The 23,871-nt window shown below is 39.2% G+C and overlaps 1 protein-coding gene across 1 annotated transcript in view; it reads left to right on the top strand.

Moving 5' to 3' along the window:
* The window catches only part of LOC122812984 (E3 ubiquitin-protein ligase rnf213-alpha-like), a 1,982,151-nt gene that overhangs the window by 892,991 nt on the left and 1,065,289 nt on the right, over positions 1-23,871 (top strand). Inside the window, 1 exon segment of the mRNA XM_044085079.1 lies at positions 17,472-17,594. Within this exon segment, the coding sequence (XP_043941014.1) occupies positions 17,472-17,594 (123 nt within the window).

Here is a 23,871-nt window from a genome sequence, read left to right as displayed (position 1 = left end):
AAATCAGTGTTTCATACATACATGAATTTGTATTCCCAGCATTAGTTTTAGTCTTAACTGGGTCCACTTTTGCATCCACTTTCAGTTTGTGCCAACCAGTTTGCAAACTGCATTCTGGGAAAAATAATGGTATCAAAAGCCATTCCTACATTTCTGTTTTATTACTCATGAGTAAAGTTGGAATATTTCTCCATAGATTTGTACCACCATTTGATTTTTTTTAACTACCACACACAACCACCATCAGGCACTCCCCTGCACCCATTTGTACAATTTGATGTTCTTCTGTATCACTGTTGCCATATTGTTCATAGAAAGGATGTCCTGCCCAAGGCAACCCAATAATCAGTCATTATTAGACAAAAACCAAGGAATCCACCACGATGAAGGAGAATGAAACTTTTATTCCACAATGCAAGACAAAAAACGAGCGCTTTCACATACGTCGAGTATGCTTCATCAGGTTACAATTTAATGAATAAAATCACCCTACTTATATACTCAACTGAGCAACATAATTAGGTAATTAAACAATTATGATGATTACTTAATCAAGTAATCAAGCAATGAAGCATTTGTTGAACTTTTAAACAGATATTCCATCATTTTACTTCTGTTCCTTAGCCTATTTGACATTAGTTGAAAGCAGCTACTTCAATAAATAAATGAGATAAAATAAAATAAAATACAAATATAAATATACATCTCTGTAGATATTAAATATATATGTTCACTCTGTATAAAATATATATATAATATATAAAGATCCATATGAGAAATTGTTTATATATAAAGGTTGTTAACAGTTTCCTTTATATCTATAGAAATAGTACTTTAAAAATAGTAATTAAAAAATATATTCGTGCAGTATTCATCTCCAAGGTAACAAAACTACATATCAAGTATATAGTAGGAATAATAACATGGCTAAGAAATGCACACATGTATATAATTGTATATATAAATATGAAATGTAGAATATTAAGAATCAATTATGGAACACAAACCATGTGGTACATTTGATATAGTGTAATTAATGTATATAACCAGCTATATGGATATTATATAAAAAATATTGTATAGAAAATACTATATAAAAACAATCAGTCATTATGAAAAAGCCTAAAAAAGATCTTCACATTTATGCTCCTCACACAGAACGTAGGACATAAAACGGATGTACAGATGCATCTACTAGAACTTCTTTTGCCCCTGGTTTGATCGCAATTTTTGCCAGTTGGTTTGAATGCCTTTTTGCTGTACTGAATATTTAGCAACCCCAGATAAGTGCCCTGTTGGGGTTGTTTTTTTCTTTACTTTCTTGTATTTTCTTTCACTACCTACAGTTCGTAGCATCCAAGAAGGGAAGATGTCAGTTTGGGAGGCAGATTCCACATAAGGATCATCATGAACAATATATTTTTTGTTTGGGTGCTTCCCATGACCATACCTCTTGTAGTATCTCTAAGACATTTGTGCCCAAGACATGCAGAAGCTGTTTGTCTTCCCTGGCCATTTATCTTGAAAACCCGTAGCTTAAACAGTTAGTCCAGGGTACCATGGCAGAATCCTTTAACCCAGAGATACCCCCTTTAGGTAAAAAGAAGGCCAAGAAGTCTTGGCCAGATTCTTTTGCTGTCCAGCCTCCACCAGACATCTCTCTAGAAGCAGGTAATAGCTCTGTAGATCTTGGATGTCTGTGTGATATTCTTCTGCTGAAACCCCTGAGGTGTCCGGCATGGATTTGTATTTTGCACTTCCTCTGAGGCTTTGCAGGTGTCTGCTCCAGATGTTGAGGGGGGGACCATGGCTGATTATCTCAGAGGTTCTTAGAGGGATTCTGCATATATTGGTCAGGGAGGAAGTTCTGGGTTTTCTTACTGAATCTCGCCAAGGGCCTTAACCTCCAGTATTTGTTAATTCTGATGTCCCTTCTAAGAAGAGACAAAAACTGAAGCATGTTTTGGTCCATCCTAGGGATTGCTCAAAGGGAATGGCATGAGTTTACTCAGGACTTGTTTTCTGCCTTAATGGAACTCTACCCCTTATTCAATGGGTTTCAGTACCTGCTCCTCCTTGGAACTCTACCCCTTCTAAATTACTTAGGGAACCAAATTTCTTGGATGAGGTTTCAGTGTTTGGTGTGGGGTCTTTGTGCTATTTGCCATTGACTTATGGTTCTGGTGAAGACGAGTCTGTTAGCCCTGAGTCTCCTTTCAAGGAATTGTCTTTTGAGTACACAATTGCTAGGATGATGGAATCCTTTAAGTGGGATTAGTATCTGATATTCAGTGAATATATTATAAGCTTCTTCAGGTGGATTCTCCTAAACCATCAGCAGTTCCTCCTGTGTTGGCCACCTTGTTAGATACTTTCATTGCTGCTTCTAATTCTCCTAATTCTCAGCCTCCTGCTTCTAAGAAACCTAAGTTCTATAAGGTTCCTGAGGATTGTAAATTTTTGGTCTCTTCTGACAAACTTTCTAAACTTTTGCCTTCTGATAAGGATGGCATGGCAATGGAGATGATTGGCAAGAAAGTTTACACTGCTTCTACTTTGGCCTTTAGGGCTATTTATTACCAGACCCACATGACCAGGTATGCTCTTGCCTTGATTGCTCAGGCTTGTCAGGTTACCACCGCTCTCCCTGATTCTGAAAGCAAATCCTGTGCCTTTTCTCTTTTAGGCTCTGCTTCTCAAGTGCTTCTCCACTTTATTAAGTGTAGCTATGATGCTGCTGACATGTCTTCTAGGGCTGTGGCTTTTTCTGCCTTGAAATGTTATTCTTGGCTTTGTCTCCAGTCTCTACCCGAGAACATTAAGGCCAAGTTGATGGATGCTTCTTTGGATAATACTCATCTTTTTGAGAATGCTGTTGCTGATATGTTTATGTCTCTTCAAAAGAAAGGCAAAGCCTTGCAAGACCTTAAACATATTTTTGTCTCTCCTATTCCTAAATGCCAAAATAATTATCTTTCTAGGCCTGGTTCTGTTCTCAGGCAACCCTGCCAGGCCTCTAAGGGCAGAAAATGTGGGAGGTGGGCCCAATCTGCTAAGGCTTTTCAGATTTCTGTGGCTCAGAAGCCTTTTTTATCTGATAAGCCTGGTTCTGTTTGACAATTTGCTCCCCATCTTTTAGACCAGGTTCCTTTGTCCCTTCGACTCTCCCTTTGTCTTCCACATTGGCATCTCATCACTTCAGACTCTTGGTTTTTTTTCTGTCATTCATCAGGGTTACTTCATGGCATGGAAATCTCTCCCCCCTTTTTTAGGGATTCCTCAACCTCCTCTAGAGAAACTTCTACATTTCCCAAAGGTTCTAGGGTACTTATTGGACCAAGGAACCATTCAAACTGCCCACCCTTCCCAAGTGGGAAGGGGTTTGTATTCCAAAATGTTCCTTGTTCTTCAAAAGGAGGGCACTTGGAGACCTATTTTGGATCTCTCCTGGCTCAACACCCTTCTTGACATCCCTTTTTTTCAGATGCTTACTCTTCAAACTCTGTTTCCTCTATTATTACCTCAGGCTTTTCTGGTGTCCTTGGATCTGAAAGATGCCTACCTTTGTATCCCTATTCACCGTCTCTTCAGGAAGTTTTTATGTTTCTCTGTGTCTTCCTGTCATTTTCATTTCTCTGCTTGGACCTTTGGCCTGTCTAATGCCTGAGGGGTATTCACAAAATGCCCAGCTCCTATGATTGTCATCTACAGAGCTTCAAGGCATTCAGATCTTTCCTTATCTTGATGACCTGTTGCTTCATGTGCCTTGTCCCAGTCAATTGTTGGAGGATGTGCAGTTCTTCATCTCTCTTTTTCAAATTCTGGGGTTTACTATCAACTTCCAAAAGTCCATCCTGACTACATTTCAGGGTCATGTGTATCTGGGATGCAGGATTTAGACAGTGCCAGTGTTGGCCTCTCTTCCATCTCCAAAGGTATGGTCATTGACAGCCTTCTTTCTGTCTCTTTTTCCTCTGACTGTCATGCTAGCCAGGAAGTTTCTTTGGGGTCAGGGATTTATGGCATCTTCTATTCCAGTGCTTCCTCTTGCCAGACTGCATATGCGGAAGCTTCAGTGGTACCTCAAGTTGGTTTGGCTACATCATCGTCACCCTTCAAATATCAGTGTACCTCTCCTTTCCTGTCTCAAGAAGGAATTTGAGTGGTGGATTCAACAGGTCTCTCTCAACCCAGGCTGGCCCTTTCAGCCTCCAGTCCCTTCTCAAGATCTGTTCACTGATGCCTCAGACACGGGGTGGGGGGCTTTTCTTTGTCACCTGAAAGTTCAGAGTATTTGGCCTCCCCATCAGAAGTCAGACCATATCAATAACCAAGAGATGAGAGCTCTGATTCTAGCACTTCAAGCTTTTCATCCTGTGATCTCTCCACGACCCTGAAGTTGTAGACAGACAAAACTACTGTGATGTGGTATATCAACAAGCAGGGGGCATGAAATCTTACCTCCTCTGCAGGATGGTGCTTCAGGCTTGGGAAGCGGCTCTCAGTTACCATTTAACTCTTCAGGCAGTATACATTCCTCCAAAGCATAGTCTAGTGGCAGACTCTCTCAGCAAGCCCAAAAGGCTCAAAAATGGATGCTTCACAGAGGCGTGTTTCTGGACATTGTCCCTTGATGGGGTATTCCTTAGGTAAATCTTTTTGCCTCCTCTCTGAACATGCAGTTTCCTGTCTTCTGTCCCAGAGTGCCATGTCATCTAGCATAGAAGATAGATGCCCTTTCCTTTACTTGGATGAGGATGTTTCTTTATGCTTTCCCTTCTCTTTCTCTACTTCCAAGAGTTCTGCAGAAGATTCAGCTGGACTCCCCAAAAACCTTGGTAGTGTCTCCCTTTTGGCTGAGACAGCACTGGTTCCCCCTCTTAATGTATATGGCCAGGGTCAGTCATCACAAGTTACCTCACTGGTTGGATCCTCACACAGAATAAGGGGTGTCTCATCCATTCCCCTTGTCTACTCTGCAACCAACATTGTGGATGATAGGGTTTTGATCCCTTTCAGGCACATATTTTTTGAGGATGTACTCAGAGTTTTACAGGAGGCAAGGAAACCCTTAACTAGAAAATCTTGTATGTCCAAATGGAAAAAAAATTCCATCTGGTAGTATGCTCATAACCAGGACCCTTTTTCAGTGGGGGGTCCCTCTGGTCTTGTCTTATTTGTGTAAGTTGCTTCAATCTGGCTTGGCCTATTCTTCTGTGAAGGCCCATTTGTCAGTCATTTTTGCTTGTCTGCCCTTGAATCCTACTTTGACTTCCCGTTTTGAGATCAAACAACTTCTTAAAGGTTTCCTGCATATTAGGCCTCCAAGAAGACCTATTCCTCCTCCTTGTGACCTTAATTTTGTTTTAAAAAAATTGATTCAGGCTCCTTTTGAGCCAGCAGGTTCTGCTATTTTGCAGCATTGTACCTGGAAGACTGTTTTGTTGCTGGCTCTTACTTCTGCTTGGAGGGTTTCTGAGCTCCAGGCACTTATGGCCATTCCTGCTTTTTTTTTCCCACAGGGATAGGGTTTCCCTTCGTACTAATCCTTCTTTTATGCCCAAGGTAGTAAATGAGCTGTCCTTGACTCAGTCAGTACAACTCCCTTCCTTTTTCCATTCTCCTCAGTCTGCTAGTGAGAGGGTCCTGCATAACTTGGATTTGCACAGACAGTTCAGGTTCTGTTTGAATAAAACTAGGATTATTCGTAAGTCTGATCAGCTTTTTGTTTCCTTTCATCTCAGGTATTTGGGTTTGGCTGTTTCTAAGCAAACCATCTCCTCTTAGATATCTAAGGCCATTTCCTTTTGTTATTGTTTTCATAGCAAATCTCTCTGCACTTTTTTAAGAGCTTATTCCTCTAGGGCTGTTACCACTTTTGGTGCCTTCTTCAAGGGGTGTGGACACTTCTTCCATATTTGAAGCTACTACTTGGTCTTCAGTGCACACCTTTGCTAAGCATTATAATTTGGATATGGTTTGTAAGGACAGAGCAGGATTTGCTGAAACCATTTTATGTGGGTTTGTTGAGGGTTCTTCTCAGCCTTCCACCTCCCATTCTGTTTCTTGAGCTTTTTTACGCTCCCTTCTATAAAGAGTACTGCAATAGTGATATAGAAGGACATAGTACAGTTCTGTAAAATCTTAACATAACAGTAGAGGTCCTTTTCTTCACTTTTGCAGTATTCATTCCCTCTTTCCAACCCCTGTTGTTTGTTCTGCATTTTTCTATTTGGATGTACATGGACTTCTTTGTCATATGGCTACTGTTCTCTTCTGGAGCAATTCAGTTCAAGGTAGTTACGTCCATGTGTCCCTTTTTCTCTGTGGAGAGCATAAATGTGACGTATGGCACATACAAGATCTTTTTTAAGCTTCTTCATACTGGCCGAGCGTCTGACTGCCCTGGGTGGTACATCCCTTTAAGATTTTACACAACTGTAATTTTCTCCTCTAGGAGTGAGAATCATTCATTCCCCTACAAAGGACAGGTAAATGCAGCACACTTGTTCCTGCTTGAGACATGAGCCTTATGAGCTTATTCATTCCCCAGCAGATGAAAGGAGGTGTTAGGGAGCAGGCTGCCACCCACTGCCTTTGTGGCTGGTGAGTTCCATAAATGCTGCTGTTGCTGTGGGAGGTTCAACCTCCCAGTTTACATGCAGTGTGTGGCCACAACTGTGCCTCCAATCCTTCAGCACTTCTGTAGGAATATGCAGTGTGACAGAACCCCTGTTTTCCACCAAGGATGAGCAAGCTGGCATGAACTACTCACTGTTACCATTCTTGAACAAGTCCTTCCAACCTCAGCACTGCTAGCTATTTTAAAGCTTTATCCCTGTATGCAAGAGGAACAAATAATCCCTTTACTTCCAGCTTTATTTCATTTTAGTCACTAATTTTGAAATCATAGCACATTTTTTAGCTCTTTGCTGTCAAGCACTAAACATGTATAGATCTGTATGCTGCTTTTGAACTATACCCAGTCATTTCCCGTCCAAGTGTGACTTATCTCACACACACACACACACACACACACACACACACACACACACACACACACACACACACGCATGCGCACAGACATATAACGCCAGATTCATAATTATTACCACAATGTGTACACTATATTTACACTTAGTGTAACCTTTTTAAGTGAATAGATAGCATGAGCATTGTGTTATGCATTTTCTTGAATTCAGAAAGTGAACTCATAGTGTACACTTTATGGAAACCTTCACAAATCCGGCCTATAGTCTCTTCTTTTGTTTATTCCTAGTGTGAGCTGCTTTTCAGGTGGTTGTGTATCCATTTCCTCTTAGGGTGTTCAGTACACATGCTTTTAGGGTGTTGGGTTTAATTCTAGGTTTTAACCTCCTCTTCCGAAGTACTTAATTTCACTAAAAACTGGTTGCAGGCATCTTATACCTTCCTCCTTTTTCAGCAAAAGCTTGTTTTGTTTTAAGAACCAGCAGTGACCTTTTCATAAAAGGTGAAGTCAACTCTGAACCCTTCCTTTTTGCAAAACTCAGTAGAAGTGTTTTAATTATAATTTTCATTTTTATTGAAGTGTCTTCTGTTAAATCTTAACATGAGAAATATATATTTTCATAAGTCTAAAACATTAGTTCCTCCCCCTTTAAAGTAATACCATATATAGCATGATTTTGCACCATGCCTTCCTTAATCTGCTGATTAGATTGCTTCAGTTGGAAAATCAGCTAGCAGCTGGCAACAGCTCTCTGTGAGTCAGTAATGCATGATTTTGTACTTTTCCTAAAACTGAAGCTCTCAGTACATAGAACTGACCTATTCGTTTGTAGAGCTTGATTTAAGATATAAGGTTATAGAAAGCTATTTGGTGTCCTTTGCCTGCATTATTTGTTGACTCAGTAAATGAACTGATCCACACAGACTCTTTTAGGCTCAACAGTGAATGCAGTAAATGCATGGATTGTTTAGAATAGCCATTTAGTTAACACGTTTTCTGAGGAAATCAGAGTACCTAAAGAAAACCCATGTAGACAGGGAAAAACATAGGAACTTCAGAGGCAAGTGACCAGAGCTGAGGAATGAACATGAGCCCTTGCTGCTAAGAGGCAGACATTTTAACCATTCAGTCATTGTGCCACTTGTATAACTGTATAATTAGCATGTTCTTTGTTTAACTGTCATCCAGGTTATTTCAGTTATGTTGGGCATGGGCAATCCTTATTGTTAATTGTTGTATTACTGTATATGTTTACTTTATTTCCCATTATGTGTCAACATTATTTTAGAAGAAAGTTAATACCCAGGCTTGTTGTGATTGGAAGAGGACACTTATTCCATAGTCTTGTAAGATATCGCATAATATATCAATCATATTTTATTCTGTCATTGATAATTATCATTATTTATTTAAACAAGATACATCTTTATTAAATTATCACTTATGACACAGGCAATATAACATTTATATAAATGAAAATAAACCATAGTGACATATTTTCAGTAGTAAACATTATACATCACTTATAATCTATCCAGTCCTTATCAGTAAAACATTACATAGTTCATTCAGTTTCTGCCCTCCTTTAACTCTCATTCCTCCTCCAAAACATTGTTCTGCATATATTGTTTCCACAATTCCCTTTTTTCTATGTAGTTTGCTCCTACCCTTTTCTAGATATCCCAATTCCAGGTCTTTTGTCTCCGTTACTATATTGACTACTTCTAGTACAGTTGGTTTAGACTTTGATATCCATTTTCTAGTAACTGCTTTTTGACAGCCACCAAAATTAAACTCAGAAAGGCCTTCCTATGTCTAAGCAATTCTGACTCTGTATCACAGCTAAAAAAAATCATGTCCTAAGTTGCACCAATTTGCTCACTCAGTATTTCTGCTAGAGTATTCTGCAGGGAGTTTTTAACATCTGCAAACTTCATTGATAATTAATTTAGTATTAATGTGACTGTCTGGTGCTAGTTCCCCCAATTCATTGATTGTTTTAGTATTAATTTGATGGTCTGATGCTAGCTGTCTCAGCTTCATTGATAATTACTTTAGTATTAATTTGACGGTCTGGTGCTAGTTCCCCCAGCTTCATTGATAATTATTTTAGTATTAATTTGGGATTCTGTTCCTGACTCCCCCAGCTTCATTGATAATTATTTTAGCATTAATTTGATAGTCTGGTGCTAGTTCAGCCAGCTTCATTGATAATTATTTTAGTATTAATTTGACGGTCGGGTGCTAGCTGTCCCAGCTTCATTGATAATTATTTTAGTATTAATTTGAGATTCTGTTGCTGACTCCCCCAGCTTCATTGATAATTCTTTTAGCATTAATTTGACAGTCTGGTGCTAGCTCCCCCAGCTTCATTGATAATTATTTTAGTATTAATCTGACAGTCTGGTGCTAGCTGTCCCAGCTTCATTGATAATTATTTTAGTATTAATTTGAGTTTCTGGTGCTAACTCCCCCAGCTTCATTGATAATTATTTTAGTATTAATTTGTCGGCCTAGTGCTAGCTCCCCCAGCTTCACTGATAATTATTTTAGGATTAATTTGAGATTCAGGTGCTAGCTCCCCCAGCTTCATTGGTATCATTTAGGATTAATTTGAGAGTCTGGTGCTAGCTCCCCAGCTTCACTGATAATTATTTTAGTAGTAATTTGACAATCTAATGCTAGATCCCCAATAGTGTTTTCAGGCACAGACTCAGTCAAGTTATTGCCTTACAGACCAGACAGATATCAATCTGCAGTGTCCTATAAGAACCAGAATATGATGATTCCTGTAGACTTTCTAAACAGTCCAGGTTTTCTAACCTTGTAATGTTTGTAATAAGGAATCATTCTTTCTCTTCAGTTTGTTTTATATGCCTTCTTTGAAAGCTACAAATGTGGGTCTATGCTCGCGCATCAAATAAGAATTACAGCGAATACCTAATAATCGAACGTTAAACAGCGAAAGTTAAACTTCCTTAACTTCTGATGCTTAACATCGAAAAGTAATTCATCGAATGGCCATAGCTGGCCAACAACCAGGAAGTACAATGATGCATAAGGTAAGTGAAGGAAACCTTTTTTTTAAATTTGCCCTATTCCCCACCGTAATTGCAATCTCAGAGTTGGTATATATATATATATATATATATATATATATATATATATATATATATATATATATATATGGGTCTACCTGAGATGGTCGACAGGCCATATGATCGACACTCATTTGGTCGACAGTTCATTTGGTCGACAAGCATTGTATGTGGGGGGTTTCACCCCACACCCCTAACTATATATATATATATATATATATATATATATATCAACTCCAGGGTTGCACAACATTGGGGAGGGGGGAAATCTGCTTGTTGACCAAATGAACTGTCGATCATATGGCCTGTCAACCATCTCAGGTAGACCCATACATGTGTGTGTGTGTGTGTGTGTGTGTGTGTGTGTGTGTGTGTATATATATATATATATATATATATATATATATATATATATATATGGTTGGGGTGTGTGCAGCCCCCCACATTGGGGAGGTGGGGGTGAAGCCCCCCACCTTAGTTGATTACATCCGCCATGTTGGCCAATTATGGCCATTCAGTTAAGCATGTTTGGTAGCTTAAACTTTTGCTGTTTAACATTTGATTATAAGGCATTCACTGTAATTCTTATTCGATGTGCGAACATAAACCCACAAAATGTAGTGTTGTATCAAGTAATTTGTCAAGTCCGTGAGGTATAAAGTGGTACAGTGATTCCGCTGGAGCTCTTTAGAATTGGATTGGCTACAGAGTGTGATTTTTCTGACATTAGTAGAAGTACATTGGTCAAAGCAAATGTGTCTGGTATCAACTAAAGGTATGAATATGTCAGTGCAATTTATCAAAAAACAAATGGGTGGCAGTCATGTGTTATGCTATAGATCAAAATCTTTAGTAAAATGTACTGATAAAAGGTGGAACATTGTAATCCTCTCTCTGCAGAATTACCAACTCACATGTGAAAATGTATTATTGAACAGAAGAGTATACTCACGTTGACCCAGTTCCTATGAGCCAAATCCAACAGTCCTTTCAGCCTTTGTTGCAAAAATGTGTAGCTAAAGGCTTCTGAAGTGAAAAATGAGCTGAAGGATTACAAAATATCCATAGAATCCATTATTGTACTGCATTGCAAAAGACCATAAAAGATTGGCCTTCCCTGGGTAATCGGTTGTCTCTTGCATAGGTATAATAAGTGACAGCTGTTTTACAACCTTATGTACATTTTCTATGGTAATATATTAAAGACAGTGGGAACTTTAAACTTCATGAAGTTTCATGAAAGACTAACGTTCTTTGTTGTATTGCATGTGAAGAGCCTGTTTACATCCGTCCAACACAATCTGCATGTGAGGATTTTTACCTTATTTTGTGCACAAGTAATAGTTAGGGTATATGAAAAAAACTGTTGCCATTGTTTGTCAAGTAACCTTTTCCTTTTGATGTTCAGGTTTTCTTCAAAAAAGGCACCATTTTGGGATCAAAGTTCTCCCCCATGCTTTGTTAATCTTTTTTAGAGTTCAGTGGACAAGAGTGCTTTTTATTCCTGATCCTTTTTTAGTACAATTCTAATCACGTACTGTAGATTTATTGACAGCACATTTTAAGCATGGATAAGTGGGAGGATTTCAATGGGGTTTTCTAGACTGCAGCTGAAGAAACATTTCTTTTGCACTGAACAGGAGCAATATCTCAGTAGTGTTTTGGAGGTAGTATTTTTGTTCAAATGGGATCCATTAACTTTATACAGGACGACTTTGTCTTTGAACTCTGTTCTGCATGCCTCTTGTTCTCACCCAGGAATTTCATTTCTTTCCTTCCCTTTGGAAAAATCATCAGGACTAAGCAGTTGTTCTCAGACACTAGGGACTTTCAAATGGCATCCATGGAGTCAACTGAAAGGTTGTCACAGAGGAGTTACATGTGGCATGCAGTGGAGATGGCATTTGAGAAAATACTGACAGAATCAGCCAACAGACCCAGAACTAGATAGAGTATGTGCTCCATTTGAAAAATAAGACGCATTTTTTTTTATTACATGGTTTGCTGCATTTAGTTACAAAATAATGAAAGGCATTAAACATTACCGGCATGTATTAAGCAACACTGTCTTACATACTGTTTTACCAGACCAGCCTAAGATTTTTTTCTAGAAACTCTTCAAATTTAGCTGACATTTTTGTCCATCCTGGCTTTTTTGCCTTTAGGTACTGGTATTCAGGAAATTCAGTGTTTTGTCCAGGTTGCTCAATTTATTCATGTTTTGAGACCCCTGTAGTTTATTACATCAGTGCCATTCGTTTTCATGTACCTCAGAGGTAAACGTGTCAACCTCAGTGGATGGTGTACTATGTAAATTTTCCATACTTTTGTTAAAAATTTCCATACTCTTGTTATAATATTGGACAGACAACCAACAAATCAGGACTGTGATTGTTGAACATCTTACAGACATAAGAAAAATTGCTAGTATGAGACCAGTGGTTGACCTTTTTTTCTTTTCCCAGTTCAGATTTTTATGATGCGTTATAAAGTAAGGGCATATTTGATCACCAGGGTGTCACATAACCTGTGCCAAATGGAAGCACAACAGTGTTTTAAATACTCATGAATTCCATTTTAAATATGATTTTTGCATTTAGTTTGTATTACATTTATTTTGTTTCTTTTATTATTGTGCAGTAAGGTGTCCACATACATCTGCCTGCTTATCAAATTCAGTCGAGCTGTTAAGCTGAAAGAAACCATGAAGCATCAGCAAAAGGCTGTATCTCCAAATTGGTGCTGATCTAGATTTGTCTCTTTAGAACCTGAATGTTGGTAAAAAGATCCTTTTGATACTTAGGTACACCACCTGCTATTGCAGATCTCAGTAGGTCAAAACCAACTAAATACAGAAGAACTAAGCAGATAATCTACCATTACATGGTCCTGTACAAAAAAAAAAAAAGACAAGTCTGATGCTTCCTGTTCTTAAATAATTTAACTCTATTTATCGTAAGATAAGCAGTTTTCTCCAAAAACGTTAGCATATCTAACAAATGAGTGTTCCAACTTTTAAATTTACAGATTGTGACATAGCCTCAGGTGAAGGAGGTTTCACAGTAGCTGAAGGGGGAGAGGATTGACTGGGCTGGCTTGGGCCAACTACAAAGGTAAATAAGAGAAATGATGGGAGCTAACACAGAATTGGGTGAAAGAAAGAGCATCATTTGTGTATTGAAAGTGTATTGATACAGAGAATCTGTATGATGAAAGCAGGATAAGGGCAGTTTGCAAAGCTTTCTATTATATTAGTCCCTATAAATACAGACATTTTCTTAACACTAACATAGTGGAAAAAACCTGAATAAATCTCCTTTTAAAAGGTTCATAGGTTCATACTAGGCTATCTGCCCTAGGGCATTTATAAGCCTAGCCAGAATGTGTTTGGCTTTTGCCACCCATTTTAAATTAATTTTGCTATGCCCTTTTTTGAGGTTAGTATACTGTGCCTCTGTCTAACAGTGACACAGAAGTGATACCCGGGGTAAACCTACGATCTCCCATCCACTCATCAAGATTCCTCTTAAAGAGAGTCAGTGAGGGACTCTGCCTAACCTGGACTGGGATTTTATTCCAGAGTGAAGGGAGCCTCTGGGTTATGAATCTGCCCCTCCAGCATGTCCTATTTATTTCAGTGCTGAGGTTCAAGTCTCTCGAGCATGTAGCTCGATGGGATTTGGATTTTCTGAGGTGCAGCATGTCCATTAATTCCGGGTTGGACATGGCTTTATACGTCAGGCACAGATCGCATCTGAACAGGCGGTATGCCACTGAGTAGAGCTGGAGTTTCTTTAACCGGGCAGCATATGGCATCTGTTTGAGCCCTTTGATCCTCTTGGTGAGGTACTTTTGGGGTCTTTCCAGTTGCTGCAGGTGTCTGGTAAGGTACATCCCAAAAGGGGCATTGTACTCAATTATGGGCATGATGAGGGATGAGTAAAGAGGCATGATGATCTCCCCCGATCTAGATGTGAATCCCTTCATTATTAGGTGGGCTATATAAAATGTTTTTCTAACCACTTTGGCCACGTGGTTGTCAAATGAGAGATTGCTATCAACTTGAGTCCCCAGGTCCCTAATTACTTCTTCGGTACTTAATGGATTACCACCTATGTGGTAATTTGTGGGCACTTTGTTTTTGCCAAAGGGGATGACTATACACTTTTTGGTGTTTAGCTTGAGGCCATGGCTCTGGCACCAGTTGTCTGTTTCTATGAGGCCCTTTTGGAGGATGCTTGTGTAAGCTGGAGAGTCGATTATGGTGCCAGGTTGCAGTCATCTGCGAACTTGGTCAGCCACAGTCCTTCCGTGTTGGCCTGTACATCCGAGAAATATATACCGAACAAGAGAGGTCCCAGGACTGAGCCTTGTGGCACTCCACTTGTAACTGGTTTGGAGTCTGACATGGCTCCAGCAATTCTAACCATGTGGGTTCTGTCCTTGAGCCAGTTTGCAACCCATCTAGTGACATACGGGTTTATATTTAAGTTGGTGAGCTTATCTATAATGCCCGAGTGGGGTATTGTATCGAAGGCTTTTGCGAGGTCCAGGTAGGCTGTGTGGACCACCTTCCCCTCGTCAATGGCCTTGGTGACTGTTTCAAAGAAATCAACCAGGTTTAAGAGGCAGGATATGCCCCTAACAAAGCCGAACTGGGTAGGATCCAGTGTCTGTAGGTCCCCAATATCTTTATTTATGAGGTCCATGATGATCCTTTCCATAGCTTTGCAGACCAAGCTAGTCAGGCTTATGGGGTGATAGTTTCCAGGATCCGTTGAGGCACCACCTTTGTGGAGAGGGACCACAGTTGCTGTACGCCACTCTTTGGGTACATATCCTGTAGTAAGGCTGAGACTGAACAGTAGTTTTATGTTTGGGTTTAGCTCTTCTTGGAGTTCATGTAGGACGCAGCCCAGGACACCGTCTGGTCCCATTGATGCTGTGTTTTTTGCTTTGGAGAGGGCGGCTCTTACCTGAGCATCTGAGATGTCAGGGGGGCAGCACTCTGCTGGGATAGATATTTGCCCTTTTGGTGGGGAGGGGGAGTTTGCACTGAACCTGTCAGCTAGGATGTTGGCAATGTCTGTGGGTTCGGTGTATTTTTTGTCATTTTGGACTAATTCTGAGCATATCTGGGAATTACTACCCAGGTTCCTAACATAACTAAAGAAAGCCTTGTGATTATTCTTAGTGTCCTGTGCAATTTTTCTCTCGAAGCTGGCCTTAGACGATTTTATGAGTGCCCGTAATTTTTTGCTAATACTGATCAGAGATGCCTTCTCTTTTTGGAATTTTGCTCTATCATTTAGTAGCTTCCTGCTTCTATTGTATAGTTTCTTTATGGCTGGGGTCCACCAGACAGGACGTCTGCCTTTGGAGGATTGGATCTTGGTTTTATTTGGGATCGCATGATCCATGCATTCCTGAAGGTGTTCATAGAATGCATTTATAATAGATTCTGCGGTCTGGGCCGTATTTTCCACAGGCCTGGGGGCTTTGAAGGATTTCACCTCGGTTTTGAGGAGTGTGAAATTTGCTTTAGAGAAGTTTTTCACTGTGGTTTTCTGGGCAGGGGGTGGGGTCGGGATGTGACTATCCAGTGAGATTAGTTTATGATCTGATCTTACCAGTGAGGGATACACTTCTGGTCTGGAGCATAGAGTCCCCATGTTGGTGATGATCAGGTCCAGTATGTTTTCCCCTCTTGTGGGAGTGGTAACAAGTTGTTCCATAGCATTTGAGTTTATAAATTCTAGGAACCTTTGGGCTAGGGTGTTGGAGCTAGAGTAATGCTCCCAGTCTATGTTTGGGTAGTTGAAGTCGCCCAATATAATGGTGTTTGGAGAGACCTTCATATTTTCCAGTGTTCTCAGGAAGGCCGAGTGGGGTTCCTGGGTTAGGGACGGTGGTCTGTAGCAGGCTATAAACTGGAAGGCAGTTTTACCCACTGTTAGTTGCACATGGATAGTCTCTGATGCTTCGTGCTGTGCCACCAACCTGGAGGTATGGGTATCTTTGATAACGCACTCATCCATATATCGGTGTAGTAATATATTTTAGTTGTATATTCAGCTCATAAAAGAAGAGATTAGCCTGCTTTTATGAGCGTTTCTCCCCGGGCCTCTGCTGAAAACAGGATCTGTGGAGCCTAGTCGGACTTTCCCGGTCAACAAATGTTAAATAAATAAATAAAATAAATAAAAAAAATGAGCCTTGTGAGTCCCTTTAAACCACAGTTAAATGTATGGCTAGTCATATGTAAAAATATTTAAAAAAATGACAGAGTATCTCATGTACATGGGTGAAGAGATTATCACTTTTCCATATCTAACCTGATTATTACAGGTTAGGCTGAGTATGCTAAGGCAAACCAGCTCTCTATTTCTAAGATATGGTTAGAACATTTTTAATAATTTCTACTTAAAAAATATACTTAGTGATCAGACTTTACTAGCAAAAATAATATTTGCATGTGCATAAATTTAAAAAGGATGGAATAAAGTGTATACATTTAAAAGTTGAAACTCTCCATTGTTTGTTATGACAAAGTCTTTGGACTAAAGCACTTGTATTAAGATAAAAAAATCCAGATTATTTGAGAAAAAACAAAGTCTCAGACTTATCTTGCTTTTTGTATTTGCACAGAACTGTGTAATGGTAGGTTATTTGCTTAGCTCTTCTGCATGTACTTGGTTTGGCCTGCTCAGATTTTTATTAACAGATGTTGCACCTATGTATTGAAAAAGGAATTGTTTGTCAAAATTAAGGCGAGCACCAATTTGGAGATTCACTCTTTTTTGATGACTACTTGTATTATTAATATATATTTTATCACATTTATTATATTGATTATGGGGGAAATGTATGTATTTATTTATTCCTGTTTTTTAACACTTGCTTATGCATTTTGTTGTTTATTTATTTAAATACCTATACATTTATTTATTTAAGTAATTTGTAATGCATTCAACAATGGCCATTCTGACAAATCTGGATTTTTTAGGAATTATTTGGAAAAGTGCCTATATGATCCGTACTTGGTTCTCTCTTAACTGGCTGTCGGCAACTGTCCTTTTCCTTTTAAACATTCATTTCTGCAGGGTACTTCATAAACAAGACACCGGTTATTTCACTGCTTTAATACAGTAATAAAAGCTGTGTCTTACATTTTTCAGACAGTGTTTTGTGTTAGCAGTATAGAATGTGCACAGTAAAGTTTAAATTATTTTTGTCATTGTCAATTGCCCTTAATGATAGTGTTACAAGTTGTCTGTTTATTTTGAAATCATAAATTATATAATTTATATATTGTCTTATCAAGTTATACTGTTTAGTACAACTCCAGCATCTTTTATTGAAATAGTTTCTTTATTTTGAAGGGCACTGGGTTTCTGTCCACATTGATGATCTCAGATGTTCCAGTGAATTGAAGGCAGATATTTCAGAGGTCTGCAGTGTTTCCATCAGTGAATTATTTGCTCGTTCCTTCAGTTATCATACAGGTAATTGTTTTAAGAGAGAGGCTTTGCTAATATATCTTACATATTTATGTATTTAACTGAACTGTAAGAAATTCTACTTCATGACTACAAAGATCAGCTATTCTTCATTTGAAGTTGTAGAATTAAAAAGGTGCCTGTGTCTGTGGCTTTTCCCCTTTATATATACCATTGTTAGGCAGTTTAGGATCATGCAAGTTTTATCATTTTGAATTATTATTAACAATTCCATTTGGAATTTAAGTGATTACATCATGATAGTCTGTATTATGTGGTATATGCAGTTTTATGGTTTTTATAAAGTTTGATTGCACAGCCAATGAATTTCATTTAGGATAACTGTCCTGGAAATATTTATTTTTGTAGGGGTTCTTTTTCCATGATGTAAGTTAGTACTGTCTGTATGATAAACAGAACAACTGCAGGATTAGTCAGAAATTGTGCAGTGTAGTAATTCTTTCAAAATGTGGTCAAAATTGTTTGCCATTTTTGTTTTAGGCTCTCTGATTATGTCATGTGATCATGGTACTACATGGTAGTGTTTCAAACTGTATAAATTTAAAGATGTCATTTGTAGTGTGCATAGTGCTACCTTTTTTAGAAATCACCACCATTCAAAACCTGTGGGATAAATTCTCATAAGCAAACATGATAGCACTTTACTGTTATAAAGAGAGCTAACTCACGTTATTTGGCAATGTTACAGCGATCCTGAGTTGTTGGAGTTGGCTTCTGATGAGTGATTTAAAAAAAATCAGATATTCCTTGTATGGCTTCTTGAAAAAAAGCTAGTTATAATTTTTTTAAACCAAGAACAGATCAGGGAGTACTGCTGTCCATGCTAATGGTCGTAAAAAATATATATAATATGCAAAACTATAGGTAGAGCAGAAAGGCTATCAAGTTGGTATGTTTGGTCTGGGCTACCATTCCAAAAAGCCTGGCAAGCCTAGCCTTTTCTTTTTGTGTCCCACTTCCACTTAACAGAAACTTAGAGGTATTCAGAAAGGGGTGCTTTTGATAATTTGCTGTAATTTTTTGCCAGTTACATGAATATATGAACAGAGATACTCACATTTTAAAAAACATAGAAAGTACTATGGCTAAAATATTGCTAAAAATGTGAATGAAAATGTTAATCTTTAAGTAATTCTCCCTTATTGCTGTTGATGTTTGCCTTCCAGCTTGTATTGGGGAGTTAAGTACATCTTATAATTTTACAGTCTTAATAAAACAGTATATGGTATTAAAGAAGATCAGAGCACAGATAACCTAAAAGGATGTGAACCTCAAAGCCAGATTCTGTGATTTCCACTTCTGTTACTTGCTAGTAGCTGATGTGCTACCAATGCAAAGGCCAGACACCCTAAATTAGATGATAAAGAGCTATTTGTTTTCATAGGTTCACAGATTAATACCAGGCTAATTGCTCTTGTGGGTCATTTTAAACCTAGGCAATTACCCCATGTGAGAATCAGTCCCTGGACTTTGTGTCTGTCAGGTAAATACCTTAGCCATCATGCCAACCTTCCACTCAAAGATGACAGAAGTAAGCATGCTACTTAAAACTGTATGCTCCAGGTGAGACATGAACTCACACCCTCGGCATTGCTTAGTACTGCTTTATAAGTATTGCATGTTAGCCAATTGCGCCACTGGAGCACACAAGAGGTCAGAATCAAATGTGTTACCTTGTATTTGTGAGGTTATGACCTTAACTATTGTGCCAACCCTCACCAGCTACCTTACATTGTCAGTGGCTCAGTAGTTAGTTCACTTACCTTGGAACCTGGGAAGATCAGAAGGGCGTGGGTTCTCTCCACAGACCAGCTACCTTGATTTATGTTTCAGTAATGACAATGTAGTGCATCATAAGGGGATGACATGCTCCTGAGGTTCAGTTCTTCAGATAAGGCATTAGACCAAGATCCTAGCTGCCTAAGTTAGCGGTATCTCAGGTAGATGTAAAAGATCCCAAGTTGCTTACCAAAAGCGTGTGTGGAGTTGTATGGGGGGAGGTTATTTAAATACATAGCATGGAAATTTCTACATGCATACTGTAAAATATTATATACCTTACTGGGATCACAAACTTTGATTGTCAGAGTGATGTTTATGAAGCTGGAAACTGATGTTGTAATGATGAATGTTGTTAGCGTGTATGTTCCACAAGGTGGGTGTGCAATGGATGAGAAAGAAAAAATTTTGAAGTGAGTTGGATGAAGTGGTGATGACTGCACCCAAGGGTGAGAGAGTGGTGTTCTAGCAGATTTCAATGGGCATGTTGGTGAAGGGAACAGAGGGGATGAGGAAATGATGGGTACAGAGGGGATGAGGAAATGATGGGTAGGTATGGTGTTAAGGAAAGGAATGCAGGTCAGATGGTAGTGGATTTTGCAAAAAGGATGTACATGGCTGTGGTGAATATGTATTTTAACAAGAGGGAGAAGCATAGGGTGACATAAAAGAGTGGAGGGAGATGCACACAGGTGAAGGGCCAGTTTGAAGGATATTGAAGTCTGTAAAGTGGTGACAGGGGAAAGTGTAGTTAGGTAGCATAGAATGGTGGTCTGTAGAATGACGGTGATCAAGAAGAGGAGGAGGAGTGTGAGGGAAGCACCAAAGATCAAATGGTGGAAATTGAAAAAAAGTGATTGTGAGGTGGAGTTCAGAGAAGAGTTAAGACAGGCACTGGGTGGCAGTGAAAAGTTACCGAACAGCTGGAAAACTACAGCAGAGCTAGTAAGGGCAGACTGTTAGGAAGGTGCTTGGAGTGACATCTGGACAGAGGAAGGAGGACAAGGAGACCTGGTGGTGGAATGAGGAAGTACAGGAGAGTATACAGAGAAAGAGGTTGGCGAAGAAAAGGTGGGATTGTCAGAGAGATGAAAGTAGACAGGAGTATAAGGAGAGGAGGTGCATGGCAAAGAGAGAGGTGACAAAGGCTAAGGATAGGGCGTATGGAGAGTTGTATGAAAGGATGGACACTAAGGAGGGAGAAAAGGACCTGTACCGATTGGCTAGACAGAGGGACCGAGCTAGGAAAGATGTGCATCAGGTAAGGGTGATAAAGGATAATGAGGGAAATGTACTCACAAACGAGGAGAGTGTGTTGAACAGATGGAAAGAGTACTTTGAGAGGCTGATGAATGAAGAGAATGAGTGAGAGAGAAGGTTGGATGATGTGGGGATAGTGAATCAGGAAGTGCAATGGATTAGCAAGGAGGAAGTAAGGATAGCTTTTAAGAATGGAAAGGCTGTTGGTCCAGATGACATACCTGTGGAAGCTTGGAGGTGTTAAGGAGAAATGGCAGTGGAATTTTTAACCAGATTGTTTAATGAAATCTTGGAAAGTGAGTGGATGCCTGAGGAGTGGAGAAAAAGTGTTTTGGTACTGATTTTTAAGGATAAGGGTGATGTGCAGAGCTGTAGTAACTACAGAGGGATAAAATTGATCAGTCACAGCATGAAATTATGGGAAAGAATAGTAGAAGTTAGGTTAAGAAGGGAGGTGATGACTAGTGATCAGCAGTGTGGTTTCATGCCAGGAAAGAGCACTACAGATGCGATGTTTGCTCTGAGAGTGTTGATGGAGAAGTATAGAGAAGGTCAGAAGGACTTGCATTGTGTCTTTGTGGACTTAGAGAAAGCATATGACAGGGTGCCTAGAGAGGAGTTTTGGTATTGTATGAGGAAGTCAGGTGTGGCAGAGAAGTATGTAAGAGTGGTACAGGATATATATGAGGGTAGTGTTACAGTGGTGAGGTCTGCAGTGGGAGTGACGGATGCATTTAAGATGGCGGTGGGATTACATCAAGGGTCAGCTCTGAGCCCTTTCTTATTTGCAATGGTGATGGACAAGTTGGCAGGCGAGATCAGACAGGAGTCCCCGTGGACTATGATGTTTGTAGATGACATTGTGATCTGTAGTGAGAGTAGGGAACAGGTGGAGGAGACCCTGGAGAGGTGGAGATATGCTCTAGAATGAAGGTCAGTAGGACTAAGACAGAATATATGTGTGTGAATGAGAGGGAGGATAGAGGAATGGTGAGGATGCAGGGAGTAGAGTTGGCAAAGGTGGATGAGTTTAAATAATTGGGATCAACAGTTCAAAGTAATGGTGAGTGTGGAAGAGAGGTGCAGAAGAGCGTACAGGCAGGGTAAAGTGGGTGGAGAAGAGTGTCAGGTGTGATTTGTGACAGACTAGTATCAGTACTAGTGAAAGTGAAGGTCTACAAGAGGGTAGTGAGACCAGTTATGTTATATGGGTTGGGCAGGAGTCAGAGCTGGATGTGGCAGAGTTAAAGATGTTAAGATTTGCACTGGGTGTGACAAGGGTAGACAGGATTAGGAGTAAGTATATTAGAGGGTCAGCCCAGGTTGGACAGTATGGAGACAAGCCAGAGAGGCGAGATTGCATTGGTTTGGACATGTGCCGAGGAGGGATGTTGGGTATATTGGGAAAAGGATGCCAAGGATGAAGCTGCCAGGTAAGAAGAAAAGAGGAAGGCCTAAGATAAAGATTATGGATGTGGTGAGAGAGGACATGCAGGTGGTTGGTGTGACAGAGCAAGATGCAGAGGACAGGAAGAAATAGAAACAGATGATCCACTGTGGTGACCCCTAATGGGAACAGCCAAAAGAAGAAAAAGAAGACTGGCATCACAAACTTTGCCATATAATACAAAATCACATTTAACTGACCATATAGTCATAGTATACAGGATTCATCTCAAGGGCAATTATGATCAGAGAGACCTGATATTGATTATTTGTAGTGCTTGGAGCTTTATCTGCTCCATCTACTACCAGCTACATGGAAAAAAGTTGTAAAAGCTATCATAGCCATACCACAAACAGTGGGCAGAAGTGAAGTATCCATCGATGAATAAATGCTTTTAAATGCTGTTAAATAATTTGCTGTGCCACACTGTGTGTGTGTGTGTGTGTGTGTGTGTGTGTGTGTGTGTGTGTGTGTGTGTGTGTGTGTGTGTGTGTGTGTGTGTGTGTGTGTGTGTGTGTGTGTGTGTGTGTGTGTGTGTGTGTGTGTGTATGTGCTTGCACCAGAAATCTGTATAACAAATTTTAAAGCTGAGAAAATGCTTTGCATGCTGTTGTGGTGGACTACAAAATATTAAAGTGTTACACTACTGAAAGAAGTTTAAGAAAAGTTTAAGTACCTTTCTTATATCACAAATGTACTTTACAGATTTCCCTTTTTTTTTGCCAAATTTGGAGTATACTTGTGACAGCCTATGTACTACACATACATTAATAATTCTTTCAATTTTCAATAATTCTTTCAGTGTTTGATTTACATTATACCCATAACAGGCAACACAATTCTGTTTCACTTGGAAAACTTAGCTATAAACTTTCTAAATGCTGAATCAACATTTTACATAAACTCACCACTCTCTAACAGTCATTTAAACTTCCATAATGTTAACTTCCGACAGAAACAATTATTTTTAGTTAAGCGTATATAGTACATCTTTTTGTTTAACTTAAAATTTATTGTGTGCAACTCTCCACATGAGAGCTCTTAAAAATTCACTTCTCTTTGCATAATCCTCCTGAAATACTTCCATTTTCTGGACTTCCATTTTTAATTAATTCTTTCTTCTAACAGTCTTTAATTTTTCTTTTCTTCTTACTGTTTCCCTCAATCCTGTTATACTTCATATAGAAATATGCTACACCAATGCATTTTTTCATAAACTCTTGCATTCTGCATATTTTTCTTTTATAGGTTCATAGGTGAGTGCTGGGCTAGCTGCCCTTGTGGGCCATTTTAAGCCTAGCCAGTTTCCCTTAGTTGTGAGAATCAGACCCTGCATCTTTTGTTTGAAATGTAAACCCCTTAAACATTATGCCAACCTCCAACTCTTAAAGTTTGTGACAAATATCATGCTGACTCCCTCAATAAAACTGCCTGTTAACTGGATTCAAACCTGTATTACCTGTCCTCTTTCTCTAAACTCATTGCACTTACACATTGTGCCATAGAGATAGGCTGATCTTACCATAATTTTTTTTTCTATTTTTCCCTTACTTAAACAAAAGAAACATATCTATAAGTTACTTTGCAGTATTGACGCTTGGAGCTCCCAGTACCTCAGAAACATAAATCTCATCAGTAAAAGCAGTATTCCCATTTGATATGGTTTAAATGATTCCTCCAAATTGCTTCAAAGAAAATATTCGTCAGTATTACCTATGCTAGTTTGGGATCTAAGTAAATGTTAGCCAAATAAAATGCCTAACTGAGTACACAGGT

This window comes from Protopterus annectens, chromosome 10.part0 (genome assembly GCF_019279795.1).
Source record: "Protopterus annectens isolate FY-2018-M chromosome 10.part0, PAN1.0, whole genome shotgun sequence".
Taxonomy (NCBI): Eukaryota; Metazoa; Chordata; order Ceratodontiformes; family Protopteridae; genus Protopterus; species Protopterus annectens.
The sequence above is the reverse complement of the archived record's forward strand: the minus strand, read 5'-3'. Positions and strand labels throughout refer to the sequence as shown.